The 14901-nt window shown below is 35.0% G+C and overlaps 1 protein-coding gene across 1 annotated transcript; it reads right to left on the reverse strand.

The window, feature by feature from the left end:
* Positions 1–9725: 9725 nt before the first annotated feature.
* On the reverse strand, positions 9726–10217 carry LOC145281273 (uncharacterized). Its single transcript, XM_080132198.1, has one exon. The coding sequence runs from the start codon at positions 10215–10217 to the stop codon at positions 9726–9728; it is 492 nt and encodes a 163-aa protein (XP_079988324.1).
* Positions 10218–14901: the final 4684 nt, after the last annotated feature.

Genomic DNA, 14901 nt, shown 5'->3' on the forward strand with positions numbered 1-14901 from the left:
AATTGTAAATTTTATTTACTATTAAGGAAGGGGAAGATATATTTCACTTTTTGCTGGATACATTTACGACATATAAACAAAATAAGTAGTGTAAGTACGTACTGAACGCTGTCTCAAATACGCAAATGATTCATGGTAGTTAAGATTTAGTTAATCAAAACAAACCAATTATTTGTAAAGTACGATTTTGGAATATTGCGCCTCTTTTATTATATACAAAAAGTAATTCACTTTTATGTTTCTATTCACAAATAATTGATACTTTATTATATTAGGAAAACGAACACAGGGGGGATTCCTTTTTTTCCTTTATTGTTACAAAATAGTATCCTTTTGTTTCCTTAAAATCTCAATTATGTGTTCTTGTGAAAAAGTTATACTACAAAAATATCATTGATTATTTTTTACCTATTTGTTTAATTCAAGACCATCTTCGGGCTGAAAATACGCGAGTGAGAACCCCATTGAGAAACATGCACTGACTACAATTTGTACGCATCGTAGCCTTTCTGCTTATATCGAAAAACTGTGTAATTTTATTTTATTGATTAAAACAATGCTTGACGACAACACGACTGTTCTTATTCTAATAATTATTTTTATTCAATAATTAAAAATTACAATTTTCAATTTGGCTTGAATTTGCAATTTCCTATTTATTGTTTTATTATATGGTTTTATTTTTTTGTCGGATTTTACAAAGATACAACTTTTAAACAGAAAATAAAATGATGTTACTATGCACTTATGTTACCGTGATTAATTAATTCATGGTTTAACTGTCTCCCCAAATATTGAAGTGTTTATAATTGTTATTAAATGTCACCTCTCACATATATATGATGGGAACTTTAAATAGATACATCACCCCACGCTAATAAATACAGTATATAATACGGATTCCACTTGTTCATGTGCAATCACAGAACCAATGAGAATTCTTTGCACTTATTGATTCGTGTTGAAATAATAACGTTATTATTTAGAAAGCAATTCTTAACATGGGGACAGAGGAGGTTGTGTAACTATTATATACTTTCACCTAACTATTTAATAATGCAGGTAATCTGTTTCCTTTTTACCCATTAGTTTTTCCTTCTTTTTTCTTTTTAAGTTTTTACTTTTACGGAGGTGTCTCGATTTTGTAAGCACTGCTATTTACATTACAGGACGGAGTACTGCTGCCATATCTGGGCAGCTGCTAAAAACAGCCTATCCTGCCTTGTCAGAGTACAAAATAGACTTAAAAACCTTGCGAGAGATGGCCTGTTCTTTACCCTGCAATCTCTCTCCCACAGAAGGACGTTGCTAGCCTATCGTTTTTTATCGTTATTTCCATGGCAAGGGCTAGTCTGAGCTTAATCTCTGGTCCCTCATCGCCAATCTCTCACAAAATACACCCGTCTAGCTGTAACCACTGTCAGTAACTGTCCACCTTGTTTATCTTTATCCTAAATCAAAGCGTAGATTCCATGAACAAAGTTTATTTCTTAAAAGTGCACGCCTGTGGAACTCTATTCTGTCTGTATGATGCCCAGCTGACTAAAACTTCTATGCCTTCAAGTCCAACATAAACAACTTTCTGGTGAACCACATCTTTAGTAAGACACTTTATCAGATCTCCATTACTAGCAATTACTACGATATTGTCCCATTGATTGGGTTCCGGGCTTTGATAAATGGTGACTTCCTTGTACAAAAAACATTTATATAGATTGTTTTTTTCCGGAGGGCTCGCACTCAGATTACTATTATTGAATGTGTATTTTTTACGCATAAATATGTCAGAATGCAACATACTATTGAAGTGTAAAACTATTTTTGCGTACTGTAATCTATTATAAATATTATTGCATGTTTTGGTAATTATTTTTGACCAAAAAAGGTCACAAAGATGATTATATATATATTTTTTTATTATTATTACATATCTTACATTTCGGGCTACTTTCTTGCCAATCACATCCACACCCACACCAACAACATAGGTGTTCTGCTTCGAAAACTGTTCTTAACATAATTAGGCCGGGGCGGTCGATTCTGAATACAGGTGGAGGATGGATATTTGACTACAATAACAACACGAACCGTACTTTTATTTTTTACGCGGTGAAAATGCTACCATCGGGCAACGCCAGTCAACGGGTCCTGCTAATACATAAATATATACATATGTACATGCACACATGTTTTAATTCATCTAGAGTAGATATTAATGAAAATATATCAGAATTAGTATATAAGTTCCCTATAAGTTTTTTTTTCTGCGTTATGAAATAGGTACCCTCAAGAAATGAACATTTAACACAATCATTAAAATAAACCGTATGATTAACACCATCTGGGAATTTAAAATATACCCTCGTTGTCACATGTAGGAAGATGCCGCTTATCTAGAATTGAATTAAGATGAGCGAATTTTCGACATTAGCAATACATTTATTGTTATCAAAATAGGTGAAATAGCCCATTTTTTAATTAAATCGATGTTTAGCCTGCTTCAATGGGAGGCCTGCTGCGGTGCAACGAAACGAAGCTTCTCGTGCCTCATGGTAACTTACTTACCAGATTATTACTGTCTAGATTGTACTGTTGGGAAAGTACTATTGCTGTCATAAAATAAGTTTTACATAATTTCTGGAAATTTGTAAATGCAAATTACAGTATAATGGTTCAATATTGCTCTAAAGAGAAACATTTAATTAAAAGAGGGTCTGATCTTATAGCATAATCTTCTGTTAGTTTTAAACGTCGGACACTTCCGTTTGTTCAATGAAAAACCTAATGCACTTTTGATGATTCTGATATTTACCCTTCTCAGTAAGTATAAGATTCTATCCATATACATCATATATCTAAGGGAATTCCAAGATACATAAATAACATTTTTTTCTGAATGAATAAATAGATCACTCCTGTCGATTATGGGTGCATAATACACGAACACACTTATTTTTAACTGAAAGGTTTAAACTAGGTTTATAATTATGCAATGGTGACTACTTAAATATTATACGATGCTAGGCCGCCTACAAAATTATTTTTTCCAGGAAAAATTATACTTACTTGTATGACATAGACAGAATAAATTTAACAATGAAACGTATATATAAAAATGTTGAAGAAGATTGAACATGCAGAAAGTAAGTTTCGTAAGGCTAATAAATATTAAAAACTTGTAATGTTGTTATACTGTGATAATTTTATTTATGCTCTGTTGGTATATTAAATAAGATTGGTATTCTAACCCACAAAGGTTGTAGTTACACAAAGAGGGAAATATAATTGATAAAACATATTTTACCAAAAATACACCCACACACACACACACACGCGCGCCAAGAACACATTGCCTGAAAGTACTTCTTTTAAACTCCTCGCCCTAACGTTTACAGGGAATATTAACTGGAATAGATACATTGAGAGCATTGCCAAGGCTGCTGCAAGGAAGTTTGCCCCCCTCTACCGTGATAGAAAACTACTTACGCCTGCCAGTATCCTATACCTCTATAGGCAACCATTCGCCCATGTATGAGGTACTGTTGTCACATCTGGGCTGGTGCATCTGCTTCTTGTCTCTCACTCCAGGACAGGGTTCAAAAAAGAATCGCCAATCTGATAGGTCCTGAACTGTCATCTAGGTTTCAACCTCCGTCCCATCGACGATATGTTCCGTCTCTCTGCCTGTTCTACAAATACTTTAATGGTGAATGCTTTGACGAACTGTACCTCCCCGACGTAACTACCCCCGACAAACCCGACAAGCTACTAAGTCTCATCCCTTTACCGTAGAGATCCCTAGGTTCAAGAAAGCATTTTACTCCAATAGTTTCTTTCCCAGAACTGCGGGTCTTTGTAGAACAGGCAGAGGGATGCAACATCTCGTCGATGGGACCTATCAGGTTGGCGACTCTCTTTTGACCCCTGTCCAGGAGCGAGAGACAAGAAGCAGATGCACCAGCCCAGATGTGACAACAGTACTCCATACATGGGCGGATGGTTGCCTTATAGAGGTATAGGATACTGTCAGGCGTAAGTAGTTTTCTAGCACGGTAGAGGGAGCCAACCTTCCTTGCAGCAGCCTTGGCAATGCTCTCAATGTATCTATTCCAGTTCATATTCCCTGTAAACATTAGGTCGAGGAGTTTAAAAGAAGTACTTTCAGGTAATGTGTTCTTGGCCATTGCTATTGGTGGCAGAGAAGGTGTCTTGTAGTTATTGAAGGAAACAAGCTTAGTCTTAGCAACATTAAATGTGACCAACCATTTTTATCCCCATGTCACTACGGATTGGAGGTCATCCTCTAGTGTTTCTGCCATTTCCTTGGATATGTGTTCATTTGTTGTCCCCTCATATCTGTTATAGAGAGTGGTGTCATCGGCAAATATACCCATCTCCGAAACAATATTATCAGGGAGGTCGTTTATGAATATCAGGAATAATAGAGGTCCAAGGATAGACCCCTGAGGTACTCCCGCATTTATGTCGTATTGTTTGGATGTACGACCGTCGAGGACAACTTTGATTTTTCTATTACTTAAGAAGGGTTTAATTACATTATGAATTCTTCCAGTGATTCCATATGATCTAATTTTCCTTAGAAGACCATCGTGCCATACCCTGTCAAAAGCCTTTGATATATCGAGGGCCACCGCTCTACCCTCCCCTGTTTTATCCAATGAACGGTATATATGTTCAGAAACTACAGTTAACATATCTGCTGTTGAACGGGCTTGCCTGAATCCATATTGTTTGTCAGTCAGGAGTTTAGCAGCTGTTAGGTGCTGGACTAGGGCTTGATTATCTAAGGACTCAAATATTTTAGCGAAAAGCGGGAGGACCCTAATGGGGCGATAATTTAGTTGGTCAGTTCTTTCACCAGAATTCTTGAAGACTGGTACCACAGAGGCGGTTTTCCAGCAGTCGGGAAAACAAGATTCGTTAAGGCATTTATTGTAAAGTTTGGACAGAACTGGAGCAATCTCGGCAGAGCATTTTGTTAATAGCACAGCCGAGATGAGATCTGGTCCACATGCTTTTGAGGTGTCTAGGTTTTTTTATAATAGCATGTACCTGAGTAGGGGTGATTTTGTGAACATGAAAGTGCTTTCAATCTAGCACGACAGATCGACGAAGCGGCGACATATCAACCCGATCGCGAAATTAAGACCAACCAAATCGATTGACAGGTTATGCCCAATAACATACCTTGCTGACCTACGAAGGGCAGGTTACAATGAACCCACCATACTCCTCTATAGAAAAGCTATGTTCTATTATTGCAATGTTTCACCCAGGAAAGCAGTGTTTTATATTGCAACCATGTTTACAGCCTGCTGCGGTAGATTGCTGTCGTCCCAGATTGGTGCTATTTTTATAGACATTTACAAAAGAAGTTTAAAATATGTTTATCACAATAGCAACTTATAATAATAATTTCCTTTAGGCCTTACAGCGACTCTCATAGAAAAATATAATGAAAGAGAAGTTGTTCTGAAAAATATTTCATACACACATCACCAATGGATTCTGTGTATCGAATCGAAAATGATTGAATTTCTCCTCAAAATATCTGCACAAAATGGCATTGCTTCTTGTGTTCGTGAGATAGCAGGACAAAGGCAGAGCACTGGAGTAAAATTGTCTGTTCGCAGTGGTCCGATCCTTTTGTCTCTATATGTACTGGTAGAGCTTTTCAAAACTGTGCTTCCTCTTAAAAAAGCTTTACACTATAAAAGTGCCTGTGAAAGGCATTGCGATATATGACGTCTGTTACAAATATATGTGCAAAAATTTTCCAGGCTTAACAATAGAGAAATTAAACGCTTTAATGTATGATACACTCCAGATTGGAAATTTTATGAATCGCGTGCATTTCTGTAATTTTATGAATTCTACAGAATTGAGTGCCTGCATGACGTTTAAAAATGAAGTAAATATCTTCTTGGGAAAAATAAAGGCATCCAACTATAAAATCTTGGTGAAACATTCCTTCTATTTATCCATCAACTGAGTGGAAATATAAGTATCAAGTTAACATTTACACAGTTTTCAAGAATAGTGTAAAGTCATGTGAGCGACGAGCAAGGAGACCACTTTCATTTAAACATCAGCGATATGCACGTTCATTATCAGAGTCGTTGGGATACCATAAGAATTGAATATTATTGTTGGTCTATCAAGCGCGATGATGTCGGGCTCCCACATTAGAAAATTTGTAAAACGTTAATTTATGGGCGTATTTATAGGCTTAGCATTTATTACTTCTTCAACTTTCATTATGAATTAGCTTTACACTGCCACGCCTTGCTGTGGCTCAATTTGGTGTAATAGAAATGTCTTATAAAAAGAGAAAATACAGGTTTCTTATATTCTTAGTAAAGCAATCAATCCCCACCCAAAAGATGCGAGAATGTAAGAAGTGGTACTCTTGCAACACGTAATGGTCTGATATTTTAGTGTTTTTATTTAAAGTAAAATGTTTAATCATCACGAAGAATACAATGTGTTGGTCTGTATCTGGAGAAGAGAAATGGTCGCGGAGTCTGTTGAATGTGTTAACTTTTGGTAAATTAGTTAAAAAACTATCTAAAACGGTGTCAGAGTTGTTTTTTTTTTTAGTTTGAACTGCCTTTCGCCAACATAACGTAATGAACGGTGTCCACCAGCAATTGTATGTTTGATACAGCTAAAGAGTCTTTTTCGTGCCTACTAAACGGTAGATTAAATCGAAAGGGTTTGTCTTACTAAGCACAGATACGAAAAATTTGTGGGGCACTAAGTATGTAGCAAATTTAATACCGTTAATTAAGAAGAAGCATTTATAAATGATAAGTTAAACACCTACGGAATTCTTTAGTAAAGAAAAAGCAATCATAATTTTCTTATCTTTATCTGACCTTTATCTGGTTCTTTATTTTGTTTTGGTGTTTCAATTTGAATGCAAATAATTACATTATCTAAATATGTAACTAATTAAATTAAATAATAAATTGCTCATAGTTAGAATCTTCGGTTGGAGTCGTGCTAATCTTAAGTAGAAACGGAGTATTCTCGCAGTTTATGTTACATTGTTTTTGTTTTGGATTTTCAAGTGGAATGCAAGTAATTTCAGGATCTCGTTGCATTGTAATAGTATTAATTTATTTTTTTGTTTTTGATTTTCAAGTGTAATTCAAGTAATTTCACGATATGGTTCTGTTGTAATAGTAATTTGTAAAAAAATATGAGATGTTAGTTTCCAAAAATGTGTGTAGTTGAAAGCAGTAATACATGAAGCGCATAGTAAGATTCTTCGGTTAGAGTCGTCCAAGCTGGAAGTAAAGACTCAGCAGTGTCGCAGTGTGCGTCTTACGGAAGAAGGAGAGTCAAAACAAGACAATAGATTCTAAATCGGATGTTTAGCGCGTTTATTTTTTTAATTTTTTGTTTTGTTTTAAGTGAAATATAAAGAATTTCACGGTATTGTTCGAATAATAAATTGTAACTAAGAAATTGTTTGTTTATATAATAATAATAAGCTTTTAGTGAAAAGTACTAATAAATAAAGCTCATATTTAGATTCCGCGGTTAGAGTTGTCAAAACCGGAAGTAAAATCCGAGTAGACACGCAGATTGCGTTCGACGTAAAAGAAAAAAAAAGCAAAGAGGCAAAAAGATAAATTTAATCGGACCGTAATTCATTTTTCTTTTTTTTATAGAAGAGAAGGAAAAAATAGAAAAAAAGGAAAAACTTGCTTTAATAACCCTTTACAATTCTAAACCAGTGTTTATTCCTACTGTTCCTTGTAGACGCGTTCTCATCAGTGTTAAGTGGTAGCAGGAGTAGTAGGAATTTTATCGAGAGAAAAGATTAGATGATTGATTATAACCGGATTTGGCACTGAACCTCTACCGAAAAAATGTAGGAATGTACGGTTATCGAGGAAGTGTAACGGTAATAGGGCTATAGCCACCTCAGATCATGTGCTGCAGTTTGTGCACATTAAATTTGCATGTAATTTCTCCATTTGTAATCCTATTAAGGTCAAACTCATACATGAAAAATGAGTTCATTTTATTTATATAGAGAAGAGAAGATAGAGAAGAGAAGATATGAAGTGTGAGTTTATGAATATGTGTCTTAAACATTATATCAAGATATTGTTCATTAGATTTGCCCGTTTTATTGTAGCTATTTCCTATGACACTCATATCTTCTAAAATGTAAATTGACAATACGGATCAAACCAAAAATAGAAAAAAGATGTAATACGATAGTTTAATTGCTTATTATAAGAATTTATCTCCAACAAGGCGAACAGTTGCATGTGTTCTAATACCAACACATTGTCCCGAAGTGTTAAAATACCAACACCTTGTCCCGAAAAATGTAATTGCACGTTTTTGACTCTCATCTGATATATCCACATGTGATAAAACACGGCTGCTCACATAGACAATTTCAAAAATATCATGCACGGAATACTAAGATATTACCAAGTAAGCCTTGTGTGAAAATACTTAAAATATTAGAAACACTGCACATGAAAAAAAAAACAGCCCAAAGAAATAAGCTCAATTATGCCGTAATATTATAAATTGCCTGGGAAAATACGTGCATGTAAGAAGGCGAATAACAAAGCCTCATAAGTTCTTGATTTTACCATTTTGTTTATAGTAAATAGTGTTTATATATCTATATATCCGCCTCTGAAACACGTGATCATTATTTCCCTAATGCAATTAAAACTCATAAGTTCTTTTAAAATGTATAAATTTCCAGGCAATTAAACTATAGCAGACATAACCTGCTAGTGACTGATAGATACGTGTGAAAGTGCCCGCGAATAAATGAGAGACAATGTCACATACCTACCGCATTTAAAATACACAAAATAAAATATAAATATTAGAAAAATCTGAATAATAATATTAATAAAATTAATAATAATGATAATAATAATAATAATAATAATAATAATAATAATAATAACACCTGATTGAATGAAAACATGATATATATATATATATATATATATATATATATATATATATATATATATATATATATAAAGTTTGAAAAAAAGCATATAACTGAGAGTAGCTAACCTGACGTGAGTTTGCAAAAAAATACAATCTTCTTCGGATCCTTCTTCTCGGGTCTTGCAACCACAGTAGCATAAAAATAAAGGAATGAAGTACTCTTCACAAAGGAGGAAGGTATTTATAACAAATACCTTACTCTATTAGTATAAATAACCACACGGATATTGTTCTTCTTGACTGTTGGCAGCGCATACTCACCTCCGGCAGCTACACACAGATAAGCTAAGTATTATTAACTACACTCTCCCAAAAAAGAAATATATATATATATATATATATATATATATATATATATATATATATATATATATATATATATATATATATATATATATATAATTTAAGTAGGCTTGACCCTGCAGGGGGACTAACAGGTGCTAGGCCTCAGTCAAGGGCCACCTGGAAGTAACAGTGGTTCAGGGTACTCTCATTCTGTCCCTTAGCCAAGGGTCCGCTGTCGGTCGTAGTTTATAGTCCTACCCAAGACTACTTCTATTGAGCAGGTAACAGACAACGTCTACCCCTTCGTCTCTTTTGAGGTGCACAATCACTGCAGTACCATTTCTGTCTAGCGGATGGAGCCTAGTCAATTCCAACACATTCAAAATCATACCACTCAGCACAGGAATCGTAGCATATCATATCTTGGTTCTCTGGAGATCTATTGCAGGCAGGACACAACCAAATGGTGCTATCTCCTTCCAAAAATGAACCAGAGGGGTCCTGGTTTTGACTGCTACCTGCAGCGAGGGTGCACCCGCCTGACTAGGTTCACTTTCCTCAAGATCATCAGATTGTGAAATTTCTATTGGATATAAATTCTTTAGCGAATGGACGTCAACCAAATCATCTGCCTGTCTTACACGAGCTGCTCTCACCACTCCATCTTGTCCTGGGAGAACCTCAAGTATAGTACCCAACATCAAAAAGGGTCGTGGTTTAAAAGGGCTCTTGACCAAGACTACATCATTTCTTTTAATGCGATTCTGGAATGGTATCTGAGATCTTCCTGCCATCATTCCTCGAAGATCAAGGAGATACTCTTTGTACCACAGTTCTCCAAATCTTGACAACCAATCATCTCGTAATCCAATCGTCTCGATCAACCTTCTCCGGGTGGGAGGAACCATGGTGGAGAGATCATCTCTTTCCAATGGTAATAATAGACCAGGGCTTTTATTGGGTCTAATAAACATATTGTCTGTGATAATCATTGGTTGCCTGTCAGCAGACTCTTGATAAGTAAGGGGAAAATAGAGGAATTGTCTCTCACAATGTTACATGACCCACAATTTGACTGGAGAAGATATGGGCGCTTAAACAATCTTCCTCTACCCAGAAAAGTTTCCGCGTTGTCGCTGAGAATCGACTCTGCAACACCATGTGCATTAGTAAAGCTGACTAGAGACTGGAAAAGGACAATATACTCATGTCTGGCACCACCTCTATATGCACTGCTCTTACACTCAAACAAATAAACAACAACCGATACGTATTTTCTCACTGTTTCTCTCCTTCACCCAAAAATGTCCTATGAAGTGCACTCCAGTGTTTCTATAAGGAACCTCAAATTCGACATGAAGAAGTTGGTAGATTGGGCAGGTATTCAGGCAGCTCCGGCCTGGAATTTTATTTTTTTTCACTTAGTGCAGGAACTCAGGTTATTTTGACTGTCTGCCTCCCTTGAGGTATCCAGTATGCACGACATCTCAGTTCCGTTAAGGTTGGCCATATACCCAGATGTGAACATTTAAGATGGCAGTCTAATATCACAAGTCGGGTCAGGTGATGATCCTTGCCCAGAAATAAGGGATTCTTAACTTCATAAGAAAACTGAGAAGACCTGTTCAGCCGTCCATGCAAGTAGATCAACCCTACCTCATCCAGAAAAGGATCAAGTGCCTGAACACTATTGGGTACAGGGTTTACCATAGGATTCCGCAGGTAATTCAATTCAGCAGTAAATTCCTGCCGTTGAGAACATTTGAAGTAAATTGCGGCTTTCCTGTTGTAGTTATCTTCCTTTTTCCTCATCAAGCCGATGAATCGGAAGATCAAAGAAGTTCCCCTCAACAAACGAGTAAACGTAGAGAACCGTCGCATGGAGGTCACTTAAGCACACTCCTCATCAACAATCGCAGCAAAATTTGTTGAGGAACGAACAATCTGCTGGAACCTATCAAGACAGGGCAACTCCTGCTCCGGCCAAGTCAAGACCCCACTGCGCAACCAAGAAGGGCCATGGTACCAAAAGTCAAAGTTGTCCTGGAACTTCCTTATTGTTAATCCACGAGTGATTAAGTCAGCCGGGGTTTCGGTGGTAGAAGCATACCCGAAGGTCGGCCTGATGCCGTAGTTTTTTTCCAAATCCAGGCTCATTAGCAAAACATCCTTTAGTCTGTTTCTAGCAAAGATGATTTTACTAGGCATCGTTTCTGATAAAAGTTTAAAATTTACATAATATCCTAATTAACTTATGTGTAGTTAATGGTCATGATTAATAATCATACTGATTAATCTCCTTCCTATCATAAATAAACTTAAACTATAATATTTAATCCGGGACAAGTAAATCATCGATGTATATATATATATATATATATATATATATATATATATATATATATATATATATATATATATATATACTAGAACACCCGTGACCCGTTGGGTCAGTACGTTATATTAGCTATGGAATTCATGTATGAGCGTGACACTTGTGGCATAAAGAAAATAGTTTTTTTTTTACATAACAGAAGCATTTCTATGAAAGTATATTAAAATGAAAAAGAATATAGATAGATTTCTATGAGTCGTTCTGTTTATTATAATTGTTATTTTTTTTAAATTACAGTTACTGAATTATAAGTGGTTGGTCATACTTATAGGTAAATATGCACTGAACAGGTATCATAATCCTTATTATAGTTAAATTCAAATTTTGATATATCATCTTTTAAATGAAATTGTTAGTTGAAAGTACAGAATAATAAAAAAACACTCTCCACATGTTAATAATGGATTTTTTAAATAGAAAATGAAAATAAAATGTAACTTTTTTCATTTAATATAAGCAAACATTCAGTACCCATTGTGTAAAATATTTAATTTGTATGTTAATAATAAGGTCAATAAAATTAAGACAATTCTTTTCTATTTACATTTGCAGTTTCTCCAACAAAAAGTTTTGCTTTACAATGAGAACATAGCTTATTCAAATTTCCAACATTTCCCTGTAAGTTTGCTCTGCGCTGTAAATTATATTGACTATTTCGCAAAGCATGTTGTTTATTTCCACAGCATTCTCGTCATCTCGGTTTCGTTCATCTCTTATTCTTTGGCTACTCAGTCTCTCTTCTCTTTGTTGTGCTGTCTCGCTAGCTCGTCTTTGCTCAGCTCTAATTCTCTGCCTGTTCAGTCTCTCTTCTCTCCTCTCTGTTGTTTCATTATTTCTTGTCTCTTGTGTTCGCATTCTTTGCATGCTCAGTCGGTATTCTCTTCGCTGCGGCGTTTCTAAATTTCGATATCTATAATCTTTTTCCCTTTATTTTTTCAAGCGAATTTCTCTTTGTTCACTTGTTTCAGAAGCTCTTTGAAGTTTATACGTTTCTCTAGAACGAATCAGTCGAGTTCGTCTTTGTTGTTCAGTTTCAGTAAGTTGTGGCATGCCAGAGGGACCAGCTTGTTGCTGATCAACATTGGTTTCGTCGTTGATTTTGGGTTTTTTACTTTTTATTTGGTTGTGTGACATATTAGTAAAGTTCTACAAAGAATGTAAAATAATTTGTTACAGCTTTGTGTAACAACTTCTGAAAAATTTAAAATATTAAATGTGTTAAAAAATGGATGTAATATGTGTAAAACATATGATTCAAGTATTTGTTGTAAAAAAACAACAAAAGGAAACACTATTTAATGTAATAGAAACGTGTGCATTTAGCAATGCGGCTTTCCGTTTTTGTGTAAAAACTTCTGATGAATTTAAAATATTGGATTTAAAAAATATATTGGATTTAAAAAATGGATTTAATATGTATAAAACATATGATTCAAGTATTTGCTGTTTAAAAACAACAAAGGGCAACACTATTTAATGTAATAGAAATGTGTGCATTTACCGATTCAGCTTTCCGTTTGGAAATGTAAGCAGACGACTTTAAAAAACATGGGAAGAAGAAAAAGAAATTTTTTTGTAATAACGCCCTCTAGTAAAAAGGTCTGCATTAGTTAAGGGGGATAACTCTATCCAGTTTTACATCGCTCCGTTTTTCTCTCTCTCACACATACACGTAACTATTTCTCGCGTACGTAACGAACACAGAGGGAGTAGGAGTGTTAAAATCTATGAGAGTGAAAGTGAGAGGCGTTTCTTTCACCGCCGCTGCTTCTATTAATAATGAGTGGTGTTTTTCTTGTTTGTTTACTTTTGTTTTTTAAAAGGGAGAAGTTTTGTTGAAACTGCGACAGACTTTACGAAGTTGAATGTTTTTAGCCGTAAAAAAAAAACTACGGTTGATTTTATAAAATTATTTATTTATAATAACATGAATTAAAGATTTCTCGCGTACGTAACGAAAACAGAGGGAGTAGGAGTGTTGAAATCTATTAGAGGGAAAATGAGAGGTATTTTCTTTCACCGCCGCTGCTTCTATTAATAATGAGTGTTGTTTTTCTTGTTTGTTTACTTTTGTTTTTTAAAAGGGAGAATTTTTTTTGAAACTGCGACAGACTTTACGGAGTTGAATGTTTTTAGCGGTTAAAAAAAACAAAAAACTACGGTTGATGTTATAAAATTATTTATTTATAATTACATGAATTAAAGATTTCTCGCGTACGTAACGAAAACAGAGGGAGTAGGAGTGTTGAAATCTATTAGAGGGAAAGTGAGAGGTGTTTTCTTTCACCGCCGCTGCTTCTATTAATAATGAGTGGTGTTTTTCTTGTTTGTTTACTTTTGTTTTTTAAAAGGGAGAAGTTTTTTTGAAACTGCGACAGACTTTACGAAGTTGAATGTTTTTAGCCGTTAAAAAAAACAAAAAACTATTTGATCAAATTAAATGAAATTGTTTGTATTAAAAGCGATATAAAAATTCCGGAATTGGAATAACGGATTGAAGACGTTGCTATTAACGCATGCGCAACCGGATGTTGAAAACCGGAAATCTGATTGCAAACATACAAGATCCATAGAGTTTTAGTATTATATATATATATATATATATATATATATATATATATATATATATATATGATACACGCATTATCATTAGCATATAAGCGACGCCCTTTGTGTCTAAAAATCGACCGGAGGTATTTCTGACGATGTCAAAACATTGTTAAACTCACTACTTGCTCAGCAGCCGCCAATAGTGTAATGGTTAGGAGTCTTGAATGTCGTACAGATGGTCGGGCTTCAATCCTGACTTGAGGTAGTTGCCTGTCTAACCCCACTGATGATGCAAAACAGTACTGTATGACTATAATGTTTCTCATCTTGAGTTGAGCATATTGAGAAGTGATACACGATTTACCATTAGCACATAAGCGACGCTTTTTGTGTAAACAAATCGACCGAAGGTATTTCGGACGATGTCAAAACATCGTTAAACTCACTACTCACTCACCAGCCGCCGTAATGGTTAGGAGTCTTGACTGTCGTACAGATGGTCGTGTTTCAATCCTTGCTTGAGGTAGATTCCTGTCTAGCTGCACTGATGAGCTGTGTAACAGCGAACCGGTACGTGGATGACTATATATATATATATATATATATATATATATATATATATATATATATATATATATATATATATA

This window comes from Euprymna scolopes, chromosome 1, assembly GCF_053919585.1.
Source record: "Euprymna scolopes isolate OS-2025 chromosome 1, ASM5391958v1, whole genome shotgun sequence".
Taxonomy (NCBI): Eukaryota; Metazoa; Mollusca; class Cephalopoda; order Sepiida; family Sepiolidae; genus Euprymna; species Euprymna scolopes.

Bases quoted from the DNA above. Each gene is read 5' to 3' on its own strand.
- LOC145281273 (XM_080132198.1), bottom strand. From the start codon at position 10,217: ATGGTTCCTCCCACCCGGAGAAGGTTGATCGAGACGATTGGATTACGA.